The 14,791-nt window shown below is 57.3% G+C and overlaps 1 protein-coding gene across 2 annotated transcripts; it reads right to left on the bottom strand.

The window, feature by feature from the left end:
* Nucleotides 1-247: 247 nt before the first annotated feature.
* AQP3 (aquaporin 3 (Gill blood group)) lies at nt 248-5,263 on the bottom strand. 2 transcript variants are annotated; one of them, XM_036433572.2, is made up of 6 exons: nt 5,074-5,259; nt 2,414-2,540; nt 1,970-2,107; nt 1,525-1,643; nt 797-1,014; nt 526-695 (listed from the first exon to the last, which is right to left on the bottom strand). In XM_036433572.2, the coding sequence occupies exons 1-6, from the start codon at nt 5,179-5,181 to the stop codon at nt 527-529; spliced, it is 879 nt and encodes a 292-aa protein (XP_036289465.1). In that variant the 5' UTR covers nt 5,182-5,259; the 3' UTR covers nt 526. The 2 variants fall into 2 exon arrangements, with proteins under 2 accessions (XP_036289466.1, XP_036289465.1); XM_036433573.2 differs by lacking the exon at nt 797-1,014 and having other exon boundaries at nt 248-695; nt 5,074-5,263.
* Nucleotides 5,264-14,791: the final 9,528 nt, after the last annotated feature.

Genomic DNA, 14,791 nt, shown 5'->3' with positions numbered 1-14,791 from the left:
CCCAGCCCCGCCCATATCCCCAGCGTGCCGTCCCCAAAGCCGCCCCGAGTCCCTGCTTGGAAAACAGGACAGACACACACACACACACACACACACACACACACACACACACAGAGAAACATATCTGGGTTTCTGCAGCCCCTGAAACATGCAGGTCCCTGACACTCTCCTCACTCACCACCACCCCCCTTCCACTCCCCCCACAGCTAAAATCCTTCCACTTGGTCCTTTGCCCTGAATATCTGGGAACACACACACACACACTCTCACATGCCCGCTGCCCACTCCCTCCCGGGGGGAGACAAAGTTCTGTTGGCCCTACTGTCCATCACAGCTTAAGGACAGTGGCCTGAGGTCCTCCGTGGGCAGGGTCCAGTGGGAAATCCTGGAGGGACCGTCCAGAGGGGTGGGGGCAGACAAGGAGCTTCTCAGCCTGGAGGGGGGTCGTGAGGGGGGCTTCCGGAGAGCGGGCCCTGCACAGTCCGTGGATGCTCCAGGGAGAGGGGCAGGGGGCGGCCCTGCCCGCTCAGACCTGCTCCTTGTGCTTCACGTGGGCCAGCTTCACGTTCTCCTGCTCGGTGGAGGGTGGCGGCTGCTCCAGGTGGCAGCCGATCATGACCTGGTACACGAAGACGCCCGCGATGGAGCCCAGGAGCGGGGAGACGATGGGCACCCACCACCACTGGCGGCCGGTCCTGGGGGGGCAGAGCATGTAGTGTTAGAGGCGGGTGGGGCCGGCAGAGGGAAGGCAGGCTGAGGCTGGCTGGCTGGCTGGCTGGCTGGGGGTGGCACTCACGTGAACACCTCCGAGCCCCAGCCGGCGATGGCGGTGAAGAGGCGGGGGCCGAAGTCCCGGGCGGGGTTGACCGCGTAGCCGGAGTTGAAGCCCATGGAGGTGCCGATGACCAGAACCACCAGGCCCACGGTGAAGGCCTCCAGGCCCCGGGGGACGGGGTTGTTGTAAGGGTCCACAATGGCCAGCACGCACACGATGAGGGAGGCGGTGCCGATGAACTGGCGGGCAGGGAGGGGCAGGTGAGGATTGCCCACCCCACCCCCCGCCCCACCCTCCGGCCCCTCCTCTGGGCCTCTGGCTTCCTTCCAGCTCCTAGTCTTGTCAGGGCCCGCATTCTCCTCGATGGGACCGGGGCGCTGGGATTTTTTCAAGGATAAGAATCCTCTGGGGCCGAAACCGGTTTGGCTCAATGGATAGAGCGTCGGCTTGGGGACTGAAGGGACCCGGGTTCGATTCCGGTCAAGGGCATGTACCTTGGTTGCGGGCATATCCCCAATAGGGGGTGTGCAAGAGGCAGCTGATTGATGACTCTCTCTCTCATCGATGTTTCTAGCTCTCTAGCTCTCTCCCTTCCTCCCTGTACAAAATCAATAAAATATATTTAAAAAAAAAAAAAAAAGAATCCTCTGGGGAGCTGGTTCAATAGAAAAGCTGCCATTCTGACTCGGATGGAGGTGTCCCCCCCACAACTCTGCTTCAGACAAGGAGTCCTGTCCCGCAGCCCATACCTGGTCGAAGAAGCCATTGACCATGTCCAAGTGTCCGGAAGGGTAGGTGGCAAAGATGCCAGCGGTGCCGTTGGGGCCCGAGACTATAAGCTGGTTGTCGGCAAAGGCCCAGATGGCATCTAAGGGCAGATAAAACCCCAAGTGGGTGAGGGCAGAGGCCTGGGCCCAGTTTCTCCTCTGTGGCTGGGCCCACCCTCCCAGGGGTCACGGGTAAGTAGAACCACTGCTGTTTGCGCAGGAGCCGGAGGCGGGGAGGTGGGTGGGGTGAGGGCCTGTTGTTGCCCAACTCGTTTATTTCCCCTGTGCCCCGCACCTGGGGCTTGTGCGTGAATGAGTGAGTCATGAGCCGGGGGCCTGGGCAGGCCCCAGCGGTCTGCCATGGGAAGGCCCGATGCCAGCAGGTCCCCAGCGGAAGGAGGGGGCTGTGGAGGAGGGCAATGCTTACCATAGTACAGCCCGAACACGATCCCAGCGCCCAGGAAGGCTCCCAGGGTCTGGGCCAGGGTGTAGATGGGCAGCTTGATCCAGGGCTCTCTCGCCAGGAAGCACATGGCAAAGGTCACCGCAGGGTTCAAGTGGGCCCCTGCACGGACAGGAAATGGGACCCATTGGCCATCGCCTGCCACCGTGGGGAGGCCAGGATCCCATACCATGCAGAGAAGGGTGTCCGGTGCCAGAAGGCGGATTGGGTTGTGGAACAGGCCAACGCTGCTCATCTCCGATCCCAAGGTGAGAGTCAGAGTCTAAGTTACTGAGTTCCTTCTCCACTGCCCTCTTCCCAGGGCTCAGAGCCCAGGTCACCGCTCTGCCCTGCCCTTGGGAATGTCTCCCCACCCCATCCCCACCGGGACCTCCAGGAAAATGCTCTGAGGGTGGAGCAAGGCCTTACCGGAGACCTGGCCAGCGATGAGGATGCCCAGGGTGACGGCAAAGCCGAAGGCCAGGTTGATGGTAAGGAAACCGCCGTGGGTGCCCCGGCTGAGCACAACCTGGGCCACGGAGCCACAGCCGAACATCTGTGTAGGGAAACAGAAGAGGCGGGAGGGTGAGGCCCGGCGGAGGGAAGGGTGAAGCCAGCAACCTCTGCCTGCCCCATCCCGAGGCTGGAAGGCCGGGCCTGGGCTTCAGCCGAAGCCCCTCCTGCTGCCGCTGCACTCGGAGAGGCAAACGTGCCCTCCCACCCACGAGGCCCCAACTCCACAGAACAGGTCCCCGTGGGAGCAGAGTCTGCAGCTGGGAGCCTTAACGATGGCTGGTCATCTTCACTGATTTTTCCTGAATCTTAACAGGAGTGGGTGGAGGGCAACAGTTTTCATCTTAGCAGTTTCTCCCAGGCCTCCGCTCACTCACCCCCCCCACCTGCATGGCCTCCCTTTTTGCCCCAAAGAAGAGCTGCTAGGTGGTGGTGGCTGTTGATGATGGTGGTGGTGATGGTGGTGGTGGAGATGGGGCAGAGTGGGGTGGGGGGTAAAGAAATAAGGAGGAGGCCAAAAGTTAGGTTGAATCCACCTCTCCTGAATCTGGGATGTCAGAGCCCCTGGCTCCCCAAGTATCCCCCAAAGCTGCCCCGGCCCCTGCCCAGGTCTCCTCTCTCACCTTCCCGTAACTAAAGGTCTGATATCTGGCCAGCAGGCAATTTCCGAGACCCGTGCTAAGGGTCCCTGTCCATTTGGATGGGTCATTGCCCTGCTGTACGGGGTTGTTAAGCACTCTCATTATCACCCCTCAGAAAGATGAAGAGATAGTGGGGAAGCCAGCGGCCGGGGTGATGCAGGGCAAAGGTGTGCCGGCAGGTGCCGGCAGGTGCAGGCAGAGATCAGAGGTGGTGAGTGTGCGGGGGCAGGAGGACTGGCAGGCCTGTGTGGGTCTGGGGAACCTGCCGCGCTTGGCAGGCTCTGCTCTCAGTTCCTCGCCCGCCTGAAGGCCAACCCTGGCTCCATCCCAGGAGGCCTTGGAGTGAGAAGCTGTCAGAGCCAGTTCTACCACCTTGGAGCTAATCTTCCTCTTCCTCACCCTCCCTCTCCCCGGCCCCCCCTCCTTCCTGGGTACCCCAGAGGAACGGGCTTTCCTTGCCCTGAAGCCCATTCTGATTCCACCACTGCAGGCTCTAGGCCCCCCACCCTCAGAGGTGCACGCAGGCAAGCCCTCACCCGCCTCTCAGGGGTCTCCCTCGCCTGGCTCCTTCTCTGCCGGCTGCCTGCCCTGAGGTGCTGCTTTTCACTGACACCCAATGCCTCGCTCACCTGAGCCTGAAGCCCTCCTTCCTGGGCTCAGCCCTAGGCCTGACTGCGTCTTCTGGGGAGGTGAACTGAGACTTGGGAGAGGTGGGGAGGCCCCTCTGCGAACGTGGAAAACAATGACCCCTGTCCTGGCTGTTCTCAAATGGGGGGGGGTGGGTGTTCTTCGGGGACTGAGGGACACAGGCTCTGGGAAGGGAGAATGACAGGCACCTGCCCCACGCCTGTCTTGGCACAGGGGAGAGAGGGTATGGGGATGACCCGTAGGTCTTCTGAGGGGCTGTGGATAAGGTGCCCCCTGGTTTCCTTCTCCCCACTTCCTGTTTCCAGAGGTGAGTCTCTCCTCTTCCATCACCATCACCCATTGGGGGTGGCCACGCCAGCCCTCCCTGCCTGCAGGGGCTGGCAGGTCTGCATGACCTGGGGCTGGGGCTGGAGCTGGGGCAGGAATGGAGTAGCTACCCACTACAATGGAGCAACTCAACCCAGAGGCAACCTGCGGGGAAAACATGTAACCACCACGGAGCGGCCGGCAATGAGAAACTGGGACAGGAAACGGGGACTCTTCACTGCTGTGTCTGCCAGACCCCCCCCCCCAAAAAAAAAAAAATGCAAACAGAATCACCCAGGAACAACCCAGGACCGAAACTGTGTGACCAGGGAGTAACCGGGCCCGGGGAGGAACCCAGGCAGGGGAGGTGTCCACTCCGGGAGCCCAGAGAGTCGCTCAGAGCCTGGGTGCCTGACAGGGTCTGGGAGCGGCTCCGCAGGAGGGGAGCAATGGCAGGGACACGGCTTCCTCCGGCTGGGCCCCACGGCCCCCCACAGCCCCCTATCTGCCGGAGCCTGCCTTCCTCTCCTCTGCTATCCGCTGCTGTGTGCACCCTGCGGGCCTCCGCCCTCTGCCCCAGCCCGCGGCCAACTGTCCTCATGGGAACTTTTGGACTTTCTGAGGCTTAATTATTCATTAGGGACCAGATATCAGAAGCCAAATAGCCTACTAGGGGCCCATCTGCCCCTGCCCCGTCTGTGTCCTGGGCTGGGGCTCTGAGACCTTGGGGAGCTGTGGGATCCTTGAAGAAAGGGCTGGAGGTCCCAGCGGCTGGGCTGGGTCCCTGGGCAGTGACCGCCCTCACAGATGGGGTCACAGCTGGGGGGTGGAGGGAGGGTGAGAGGCACAGGGGAGAAGGAGGGTGGGGATCCGAGCTGGGAGAAGGCTCAGGGCTGCCTGGGAAAGCACAGCTCTGGGATGAGCAGGGTTAGGGCGCGTAGAGGCGGGGACAGAGGGGATTCCCTAGGTCCCCGCACTCACCACCAGGATGAGGGTTCCCAGGCACTCGGCCAGCGCCTGGCGGAGCAGCCGGTAGCGGATGTGGAGCATCTCCCCGCAGCGGTTCACCAGCTCCTTCTGTCGACCCATGGCGGGGCAGTTAGCGGCGGGCAGGTGGCGGCGGAGCGCAGGGAGGCGGCGGGCTGGGCGCTGTGCCCGGAGCGGCGGCTGGCGCCCTTTATAGCAGCGGGAGGGCAGGTCCCGCCCGCCCCGCGCCCGCCCAGCGCGCCCCGCCCGCCCGCCCGTCCGGCCTGCCCCGCAGGAGGGGGCGGCCCCCCACACCTTGCCTGGGCGGTTGGTGGGGATGCGGGGTTGGGGGGGAGGGGGATGCGGGGTTGGGGGAGCTCATGAGGAAGGTGGAGGAACGTGGGGTGTGAGGGACCTTAGGAGTGAGGCTGGCCCCGGGGAGCATTGGGGGAGGATGTATGTGTCTTGGAGGCCATGGTGGGGTGGGTACAGGCACGTGCAGGACGTGGCTGGGGAGAATGGAGCTGCCAGGGAGAGTGCCTTGGCCCCTGACCCCCGAGCTTTTTTTTTTTTTTTTTTTTTTTTTAATATATTTTATTGATTTTTTACAGAGAGGAAGGGAGAGGGCTAGAGAGTTAGAAACATCGATGAGAAAGAAACATCGATCAGCCGCCTCCTGCCCACCCCGCACCGGGGATGTGCCCACAACCAAAGTACATGGCCTTGACTGGAATCGAACCCGGGACCTTTTAGTCCACAGGCTGTTGCTCTATCCACTGAGCCAAACCGGTTTCGGCCCTGACCCAGAGCTTTGCTGTCCTCCCCGCCATGGTGGGGGTGAGAGGAGACATGTCAGGAAGATCTACAGGACGGCGGGCCCAGCACGTCCTCCCTCAGTCAGGGGGCTGGCGGGGGAGGCTGTGGGCCCCAGCGGGGGAGATTCCCTCTCGGAGACCCAGCGCAGGCACACACAGAGCATGTGCGGAGCTCCAGCCAGAGTGCACGGGCCTCTGCTCCTTCTGCTGTGAGCGCTTCATATGTTGTATGACCCGCTGTGTCTACACATGACATCTGTCTTGTGTGCCTGATCACACTCGATGGGCATTTCTCACAGCTGTGCACATCCAATCTGCTCTGGCTGAGTTAGCTGAGGCGGTCACACATGTACCTGAGTGCATTCTGCACATGGCTCCAGAGCCCGAATGGAAGCTGTCCTGACATGTCACATGCCACATATTTGCCCGAAGAGTATGTTCCAGCTGGGTTTGTTTTCCTTAATTTTTTTGTTACTCGTCACCCGAGGATTTTTATTTATTTATTTATTTTTTTTTTTTTTAGAGAAAGAGAGAGAGAGAGAGAGTGGAAGGGAAGGGGGAGAGACAGAGAGAGAAACATCGACGTGTCAGACTGGTTGCTTCCCGACCGGGGCGGGGATTGAGCCTACAACCAAAGTAGGTGCCATTGACCGGAATTGAACCCACAACCTTTCAGCCCTCCAGCTGACGCTCTAACCACTGAGAGCACCCAGCGAGGGGCCAGCTGTTTTTAACCGTCTCCCCTCCCGCTCTGGTTGATCCTGTCCAAGGAGAGTGTCCTTTTAAGAGATTCAATTGCTGCCCTAATCGGTTTGACTCAGTGGATAGAGTGTCAGCCTGTGGACTCAAGGATCCCAGGTTCAATTCCAGTCAAGGGCACATACCTTGGTTGCGGGCACATCCCCAGTAGGCAGTGTGCAGGAGGCAGCTGATCGATGTTTCTAACTCTCTATCCCTCTCCCTTCCTCCCTGTAAAAAAATCAATAAAACATACTTTAAAAAAAAGAAAAAGATTAAACTGCCTAAACTGTTGGGGAGTCAGCCCCATCTGAGGAGTGGGTGCTGTTCAATAATTAGCAATCTGGGGTCTGATGGCCTGGGCCCAACTCCCACAAGACTGGAAGCAAATGTGCCCTCACCCAGTCCCTTTCCCAGCACTGCCAGGGGAGACCAAAGGAATTGCTTTTGCCCGATGAACTTAATCCAAGTGGGCTAAGGGCCTTGGGGACTCGTCCCTTGAGAAATGGCTGTCAGAAATAAAGGTTCCAAAGGTGACTAAAGCCCAAAGAGATGGGGTTTAGCAATGCGTATCAGGTAAATTTACACGCATGTACCCACATGTGTGCGAGCGTGTGTGTACACACACCCACCCACACCCTGAGGCTGACAGCCACACAGCCTATGGACACTGAGCTCTGTTCACATGCTCAAGCGGTCTCAATTACATGAGAACCTGGTCATATGTATGGAACCCACATGCAACACCTCTCATAACCTTGGCTCAGAGAGAGGCACCCCACCCTCTGGGCCCCCATGGGCTGGGAGGTCCCATGGTGAATCAGGGAGCCATCACTGAGCGTCTGCCCACAGCCCCGCTGCCAGTGTGTGACTCAGGATGGAACCCGAGACTCCTGGTGCCAGGGCCCAGATTGGGAAGGGGGGACATGCTGCCCTCTCTTCTCCCTGCCTCACATGCACTTCTCAGCTCCTCACTGCCTGGGGCGGGGGATGCAAAGGCAGCCTAGGTGGGAACAGGCAAGGGAGTCCTCAACAGTGAGCGGAAGTGGAGAACCCCAGCCCAGAGCACCTTCTCCTGAGCCTGCCAGCCTGGCCTGGGGCCCAGAGCAGGGGAGAGGAGCAGGGGCAGCTGCCACCAGCAGGCACACACCAGGTTCCTGTACACAGTTTGCACTCAGCACACACAGGTGTTCCCATGTGCTGCAGGAGAGGGCCGATTGCACATGCAGCCAAGGACTTGCATATTTTGTTCACATTAAGCGGCATTTATTAACACGTGTGCACATATATGTACTCACATGTGAGTGGAGGTATGTACGTGCCCACCTATAATCTGAGGCTACCGTTCACCACACAGCATCTTTGCCACCCCCTCTAGTGGATGCAGCTCCGTGCCAAGGCACATGGTTTGTCCCCATACACTCCCACCAAACTCATTCCTCTCTGTAACTGGTGGTTACACGCATGTTCATATACGTGCACACACATGCACACTGGTATGTGTTGGGGTTGGAGCTGAGAAGGTATGGGTAGGGCTTCCTACTTCCTAATGGGCCTGAGAGGGCCCTGCCTGGGGGAGGGGAAGGATGCAGTGCCCTGTGAGGATCCCTTGTCCTTGTCAGCTCTCCTGAGGTCACTTGGGACTAAGAGGGGTCAGGGCCGGAGGGCGTCGGTCCATAAACGCCGGGCCAGTGCAGTCCATGTGCATGGCGCCCCCTGGCTGAAACGGCAGAAGGAAGCCCGGCTTCACAGAGAAGAGAGTGAGTCTGACGAGGCCCTGGCTGAGTCACACAGCCTCCCCGGAGCCCTCGGGGCTCCCTGTCCGCTTTGGGAAGGAAAGCCAAGGCCGAGCGAGCGCAGGCTGGAACCCAGCCCACCTGGGAGCTCCTGGGGGCGGCTCCATCTCCCAGGGCATCTTGGGCAAGGTCTGTGTCTCACCTGGGTGGAAGGGCTGAGCTCAGGGACGTTGACCCACCCCCCCGTGGGAGGCCGTGACTCCTTGAGGTCAGAGCTGGGGGAGTGGGTTCCCGGTCCAGGGAAGGGCTGAAGATGCAAGTCCCAGCCTGCTGAATCAGAGGGGTTGGCTGGGGCCCTGGAAGGAGTGGGGTGTGGAACGCCCTTCGTTTCCTGCCCCCAAAACGTTTTTTGCCTGAATGGGTGCAGCCTGAAACAGCAGAAGGGACATGGGCTTTGCAGCCAGCAAGTGGGGTGAAGAAGAGCAGCGACATAGAAAATGAATAATGTTACAACCCCCGCGCCCAGCCTCCCTGACCCCCCGCCCCCCAACCTGGTCCAGAGCATTGGAGCAGGTGATGGAGGAGCAGACCAAAACAGACATAGGCATTTCCAATTTATTTTTATTTACTTACTTATCCTCATCCAAGGATATTTTCTCCACTGATGTGGAAGGGAGGGGAGAGACACACAGAGAGAAACATGGATGCGAGAGAGACATCGATCAGAGATATGTGACCTGGACCCAGAAGCGAACCCTCAACCCTTCAGTTGTGGGCTGACACTCTGACTACTGAGCCAAACCAGCCAGGGTCACGTTTTCCAGTTTATTTAGTTTTTTTAATGCCTAAAGAAAGTTGTCACCTTTTTAAAAATATATTTTATTGATTTTTTTACAGAGAGGAAGGGAGAAGGATAGAAAGCTAGAAACATTGATAAGAGAGAAACATCGGTCAGCTGCCTCCTGCACACCCCCCTCAGGGAATGTGCCTGCAACCAAGTTACATGCCCTTGACTGGAATCGAACCTGGGACCCGATGCTCTATCCACTGAGCCAAACCAGTTTTGGCGCATTTTCCATTTTAGAATGTATTTCCTCCCATGTACAAAACGATCCCAGAAGTGGGAATACTTTTCCCTTTTCACAAATGCCAAAACTGAAGTTTGGAGAGAAGTCACTTGCTAAGGTCTCATTTGGCCACTGAGTACTGAGCTTGGGAGTCAGACCCCATGGGGACGGGGAGAGGAAGTGGAAAGGACAGAGACCGGGGAGCCACAGGAAGTCCCTTCGCGTGTGAGCCCCCTTTCTAGAGGGCGCACCCCTCTCAGGCCACTGCTGGGCTCCCTTCCTGTTCCTGGGCCTTGGGAGTCGGGGTAGCTGCAGGCTGGCTTGGGGAGTGGAGAGCAGAGATGAATCACTGCATTATGAGCGTCTCCAGACTGGGGGGCGGGCAAGCATCTCCTCCCCCTGTGCCAACAGTCAGCCCCTGTCTGCCCTGTGGATGGGAACTGCCCTTCAGGCACCTCCAGCTGATGAGCATCTGGACCTTGAGAAAAATTTTCCTTTTGACACATATCCTGGGGCCTCTGGGTTCGCTTCCTAGGGTCCCTGGGATGCCCTCGGCACCCTGTGAGGACAGCAGAGGGTCATGGAGGGGAGTCAGAAGGGAGGGACAGAGACGCAGACCTCTTGCTGAGTCTTAGGGGCAGGCTGGTGAGGGCAGAGCCCTCTTACAGACCTAGAATTTCAGTTCTAAGCCTGGCTTGGCCACTGACCAGTCAGGGGACTTGGCCAGCTCTCTTCCCTCACCTCTCAGAGCCTCAGTGTCTTCATCAACCACCTGGAAGTTTGATCTGGAAGTTTCAGGTGGAGTCCTCTCCCAACCCCAGACCCAGGGCCTCTGTCAGAACTAAACAAGACTGTGGAGTATTTTTGGGCTTTGGAAACTGTATTGTACAGTCAACATAGAAGAAAGGATTCATTCCAGAAGCTGCCTCCTTAATCAGAGCCTCATTTCTTCATGTGTGAATAGCCACATGTGTTCTTGGCTGTGTGTATGCATGTATCCAAAGAGGTCTGCGTGTACATGTGGGCAGCCATGGGGTCCACACATGTATGTATGTATCCATGAGCATATGTGGGCAAATGTGTGTCCAAGGGGGTCTGTGTTTGGCCTTTTCTAGGATTAGTTATGGGTCTGTGTCCAGTGTTTATAAAAACCAGAGACAGGAGACGGGGATCTGGTAAGGAGTCTGAAGACGCACTGGGTGGACACTTGCCAGCCCAGGGAGAGCAGAGGCAGAGACATGAAGCTGACACAGACCGGGCTATCATCGCAAACAGGGCACTGGTTCCCACCTCAGGACCAAATTCCTGGAGCCCCCGGGATTCAGACCCCATGGGGATGGGGAGACGAGCCTTCTGATTTCTTTCTTTCTTTCTTTCTTTCTTTCTTTCTTTCTTTCTTTCTTTCCTTTTCTGTTTCTTGCTTTTCTTTTTTTTTTCTTTTTTTCTTTTGCTTTTCTTATTTATTTATTTATTTATTTTTCATCTTTATTGTTCAAATTATTACAATTGTTTTTCCTTTTTACCCCCCATAGCTCCCCTCCACCTGGTCCCCACCCCACCCTTCTGATTTCTCCTCTCCCTCCTCACTAACAGGAAAGCTCCTGGACCCAGAATAAGGTTGCTTCAGAGGATGAGGAGTTAGAACCAGAGTCAAGGAAGCTCACAGGCTTCCTGTGGGGCCTGAACGAAGGCCCGGCATTTGCCTGGTCCCCGAAGCCAGCAAGAGCCTGGGGCCTCCTTTGGGCTGAGGCAATCAGAGGGCTTCCTGGAGGAGGAAGCATTTGGCTGGGGATTTTGGGGAGAGTCTTCCAGGTGAGAGACTGCAGGGGCAGGCCCTGGACAGGATGGGTGCTGGCCAGGTGCATGAAGGGCGCAGCCGCAGGGAGGCCAGGAAGAGACACCAGTAGCACAGGAAGGGCCTTGGGTTCCATGTTAAGGGCCTGGATCTTAGCCGGGGGTGGAGAGAGCAGGGACATTTAAGCTCTGCTTCTTTAAGCCTCAAGGGCTCAGAGGAAGCTGTCTGCAACCGGAGCTGGGAAGAGGGAAGCCAAAGAGGCAGAGCCTGCCCCACCTCCTGCTCCAACCACAGCATTTTCGCCATTTTACATCAAGGCTCTGAACAAAGTTACAATCGACAAGCATTTCACTAAGTACAGTGGCTTAGCCCAAGCTAGCTTGGCTCAGTGGATAGAGTGTCCCAGGTTCTATTCTGGCCAAGGGCACATGCCTTAGTTGCGGGCTTGATTCCCCCTCCCCCTACACACACACACACACACACACACACACACACACACCCAAGTACGGGGCATGCAGGAGGCATCCAATCAATGATTCTCTCTCATCATTGATGTTTCCATCTCTCTATCACTCCCCCTTCCTCTCTGAAATCAACAAAAACATTAAGGGGGGGGGGGGCGGGGGAGAACAGTGGCTTATGGAGACTTGAGGGTTTTAAGCAGGAGACTGACACGGTCTCCATTTGCCATTTAGAAGGATCCCTCCAGGTGGCTGAGTGGAGGCCGGGTAAGAAGGGGAAGGACTGAGGCCAGAAAGCCTGGAAGGAGCCGCAGGGGAGAGAAGAGGCCAGAGCGATGGCTGCAGGGAGGGTGGGAGGTTGGGATTTGGGACTTAGTGGGCAGGGCAGGTGGGCAAGAAGCTGAAGTTGGAAGTGGACAGAATTGCGTAGGCAGGAACCTGAAGCCTAGGTGGGGCCCAGGAGAACTGCTCGGAAAGGCCCGAAAGGGTTAGGGGTTGGGAGGCAGTTTCGGGAAGAAGACGCTGCATCTGGTGTTCCAGAAAGGTGATGGGTGTGTGAGAGCCCTGGTGTACGCTCCCCTCTTCCAGCTCAGTCCCGGGGCTAATTACAGGGCAGCCACCGGCTGCCTGCCCCGGGGGAGAGGACTCACAGGGGAAGGAGCCAGGGGAGAGTGCAGGCTGCAGCAGGAGGTGCTGCAGTCAGACCTCAGGAATGACTTCCTGAGGGCCTCTAGGGTCAGTGGGATGTGGGCTCCGGCGAGACCCCATTGGTTGGGAGACAGAGATGAGGCTGCTGTGGAGCGAGGTTGGGAGAGGTCAGGGTGCCACATCCGACTATCTTTTTCAGCCAAACAGTTGGCCGTCAAGTGGAACAGGGACTGGATCTCCATGATCCTTTACTCCCTCAGTCAGGGCCCAACCGTGGCATGGTCAGTCTTTGGGAGACCCCCTCGCTGTCGTGTGGAGGTTTCCAGTCCCGGGGAACAGAGGAGACCTGGGTCTTGATTTTGAGGAGCTCCCAGCCAGGGAACAGAGGAGACCCAGGCTTGAGCTGAGGAGGACCAGCGTGCTCACGCTCCCACCCTGACCCCTATGCCTGACTGCTCCTTCTCTGGGTCTTGCTGATAACAGCTTCTTTCAACTGCCTTGGGCAGAGGGAGTGGGGCAAAGCTGGCAGGGGAGGGGGGCAGGCTTTTCACTCCTCCCTGCCCCATTGTTCAGGCCTCTCTTGTCCTTTCTTCCTCCTCACCCCACTCCTTGCCCTAAGAAACCTCAGACTCAGCAGCCAGGACACCTAGATTCTGTGGGGCTCCACTTCCTACTTCCTGTGTGACTCTGGAAGCTCATGCACCTCTCTGGGCCCCATGCAAACCAGAAAAATCATCCTCCTCATCTCCTTCCAGAAACTGAAGTGGGAGAGGGAAGTGTCTCTCTCTGGGTCTGGAACCCGCTGGTCCCCCTTAGTTCCACGGGGCAGTCTAAGCTGCCCCTTCGGGGAAGGGGGAGGCTGGCCTTTCCTGAGGAAGGTAGGGGTGATTCACGTTCCCAGGCTTCCCCTCCCCTTTATGGCTCACCCGGATTAATCTCTGACTCACAAAGCGACCGGTTCTGTGTATATTTATGAGGTGGGGGGGAGGCGGGGAGCGGGCTTGGGCTAGACCAAATCTGACAATAGGTCAGTAACCAAGCACCCTCAGGACTGTGTTGAATGTCACTTGCTGGGAGGACCCCCTAGGATTGGGAATCTGGTTCTTTTTCTCCAATGGAGTTGGGCAGAGAAAAATTGGGTCATTAGCTGAAAGGATTCTGGTTTAGAGAAGGTTATTGGATACCACAGACAGACCGAAGGGATGACCCTCTGAGAATTCACTAAACGCAACTACACAGAGAGGCTTGGTTCTGACAGAATTGGGGAAACGGAAGCCCCAAGAAGGGGAAGGCTTTATTCAAGCCATTTATTTATTTATTTATTTATTTATTTATTTATTTATTTATTTTTATTTAATTTTTTTGGCGCCCTAACAGGGACATGAATAGTCAAGTCATGTAAAGCTGCAGGTAGGAATCCAGAGTTCCAGCCTCCTCCCGTCAGCCTCCCCGCGTCCACCTGCAACGGTAAACGCAGAGGCCCAGAGGCAGATGCACCCATGGGGATGCGTCACCCACATCAGCCTGCAGAACCTCGCTCACACGCAAGTTCCTTCCCTTTCCCCGAGGTTCCAGCTCCTCACGCCCCCATCCCCTTCCAGGGAAATCATCTTAGACCGCCCCGGCCTCATCACCTATTCCCGAGAAAACCTGTGGAAAACAGGTTGGAGCACAATGTGAGGGAGAGTCTGGCCCTCCTGCTTCCCTCTCCGCTGCTCCCTCCCCACTCCCAAGCTGGATCAAGTTCAGAAAAGATGGTGCAGCTCCTTGGTTTGAGTTCTCAGCCCTCTTCCCTAGCCACAGGGGGTACCGGACAAAGTCACTATCGTGCCTATTTTAATTTAAAAAAATATACATTTTTATTGATTTCAGCGGGGAAGGGAGGGGGAGATGAGAATCATTGACCAGCTGACGGCCCTCTTCCCACTGAGGACTGAGCCCACAACTCAGGCATGTGCCCTGACTGGGAATAGCACTGTGACCTCCTGGTTTATAGGTTGACACTCCACCACGGAGCTACGCCGGTCTGGCGACCATGCCTATTTTAAAGGCGGAGAGGCTAAGTCCAGCAAGAGGAAGTGAATCACTTAGGAAGGTAACAGGGCCGGGGCTTATTTCCAAAGTGGGACTGGCGTGTCCAGCGCTTGAAGCCACCTGCTGCACAGTACTGCCTGGGGCACTGACCCCTGCTTTCACTGCGATAATCCAAAACTGGGTTTGTGGGAAGGGTCGGAAGCTACAGACCTGAAGCTGACTTTCACAGAAAATAAACCCTGGCTGCTGATGTGCAGAGTTCATGAATGAACAGCACTGGGAGAGATGTAGACCCTAGCTCACAAAGCCAATCAATGGCCTTAGCCAGTTTTGCTCAGTGGATAGAGCATCGGCCTGTGGACTGAAGGGTCCCGGGTTCGATTTCTGTCAAGGCCACATGACCCAGTTGCAGGCTCTAGCCCAGTAGGGGATGTACAGG

The sequence above is a fragment of the Pipistrellus kuhlii genome, unplaced genomic scaffold (genome assembly GCF_014108245.1).
Source record: "Pipistrellus kuhlii isolate mPipKuh1 unplaced genomic scaffold, mPipKuh1.p scaffold_m20_p_12, whole genome shotgun sequence".
In the NCBI taxonomy this organism is placed as follows: Eukaryota; Metazoa; Chordata; class Mammalia; order Chiroptera; family Vespertilionidae; genus Pipistrellus; species Pipistrellus kuhlii.
The sequence above is the reverse complement of the archived record's forward strand: the minus strand, read 5'-3'. Positions and strand labels throughout refer to the sequence as shown.

What these genes read in the sequence shown, in the direction of transcription:
- AQP3 (XM_036433572.2), bottom strand. Translation starts at nt 5,181, where the DNA reads ATGGGTCGACAGAAGGAGCTGGTGAACCGCTGCGGGGAGATGCTCCAC. An exon ending in CGTGTTCGGGCTGTACTATG is followed by an intron (nt 1,644 to 1,969) that starts GTAAGCATTGCC and finishes ATCTGCCCTTAG; the next exon opens with ATGCCATCTGGGCCTTTGCC. An exon ending in TGGGGCTCGGAGGTGTTCAC is followed by an intron (nt 696 to 796) that starts GTGAGTGCCACC and finishes CTGCCCCCCCAG; the next exon opens with GACCGGCCGCCAGTGGTGGT.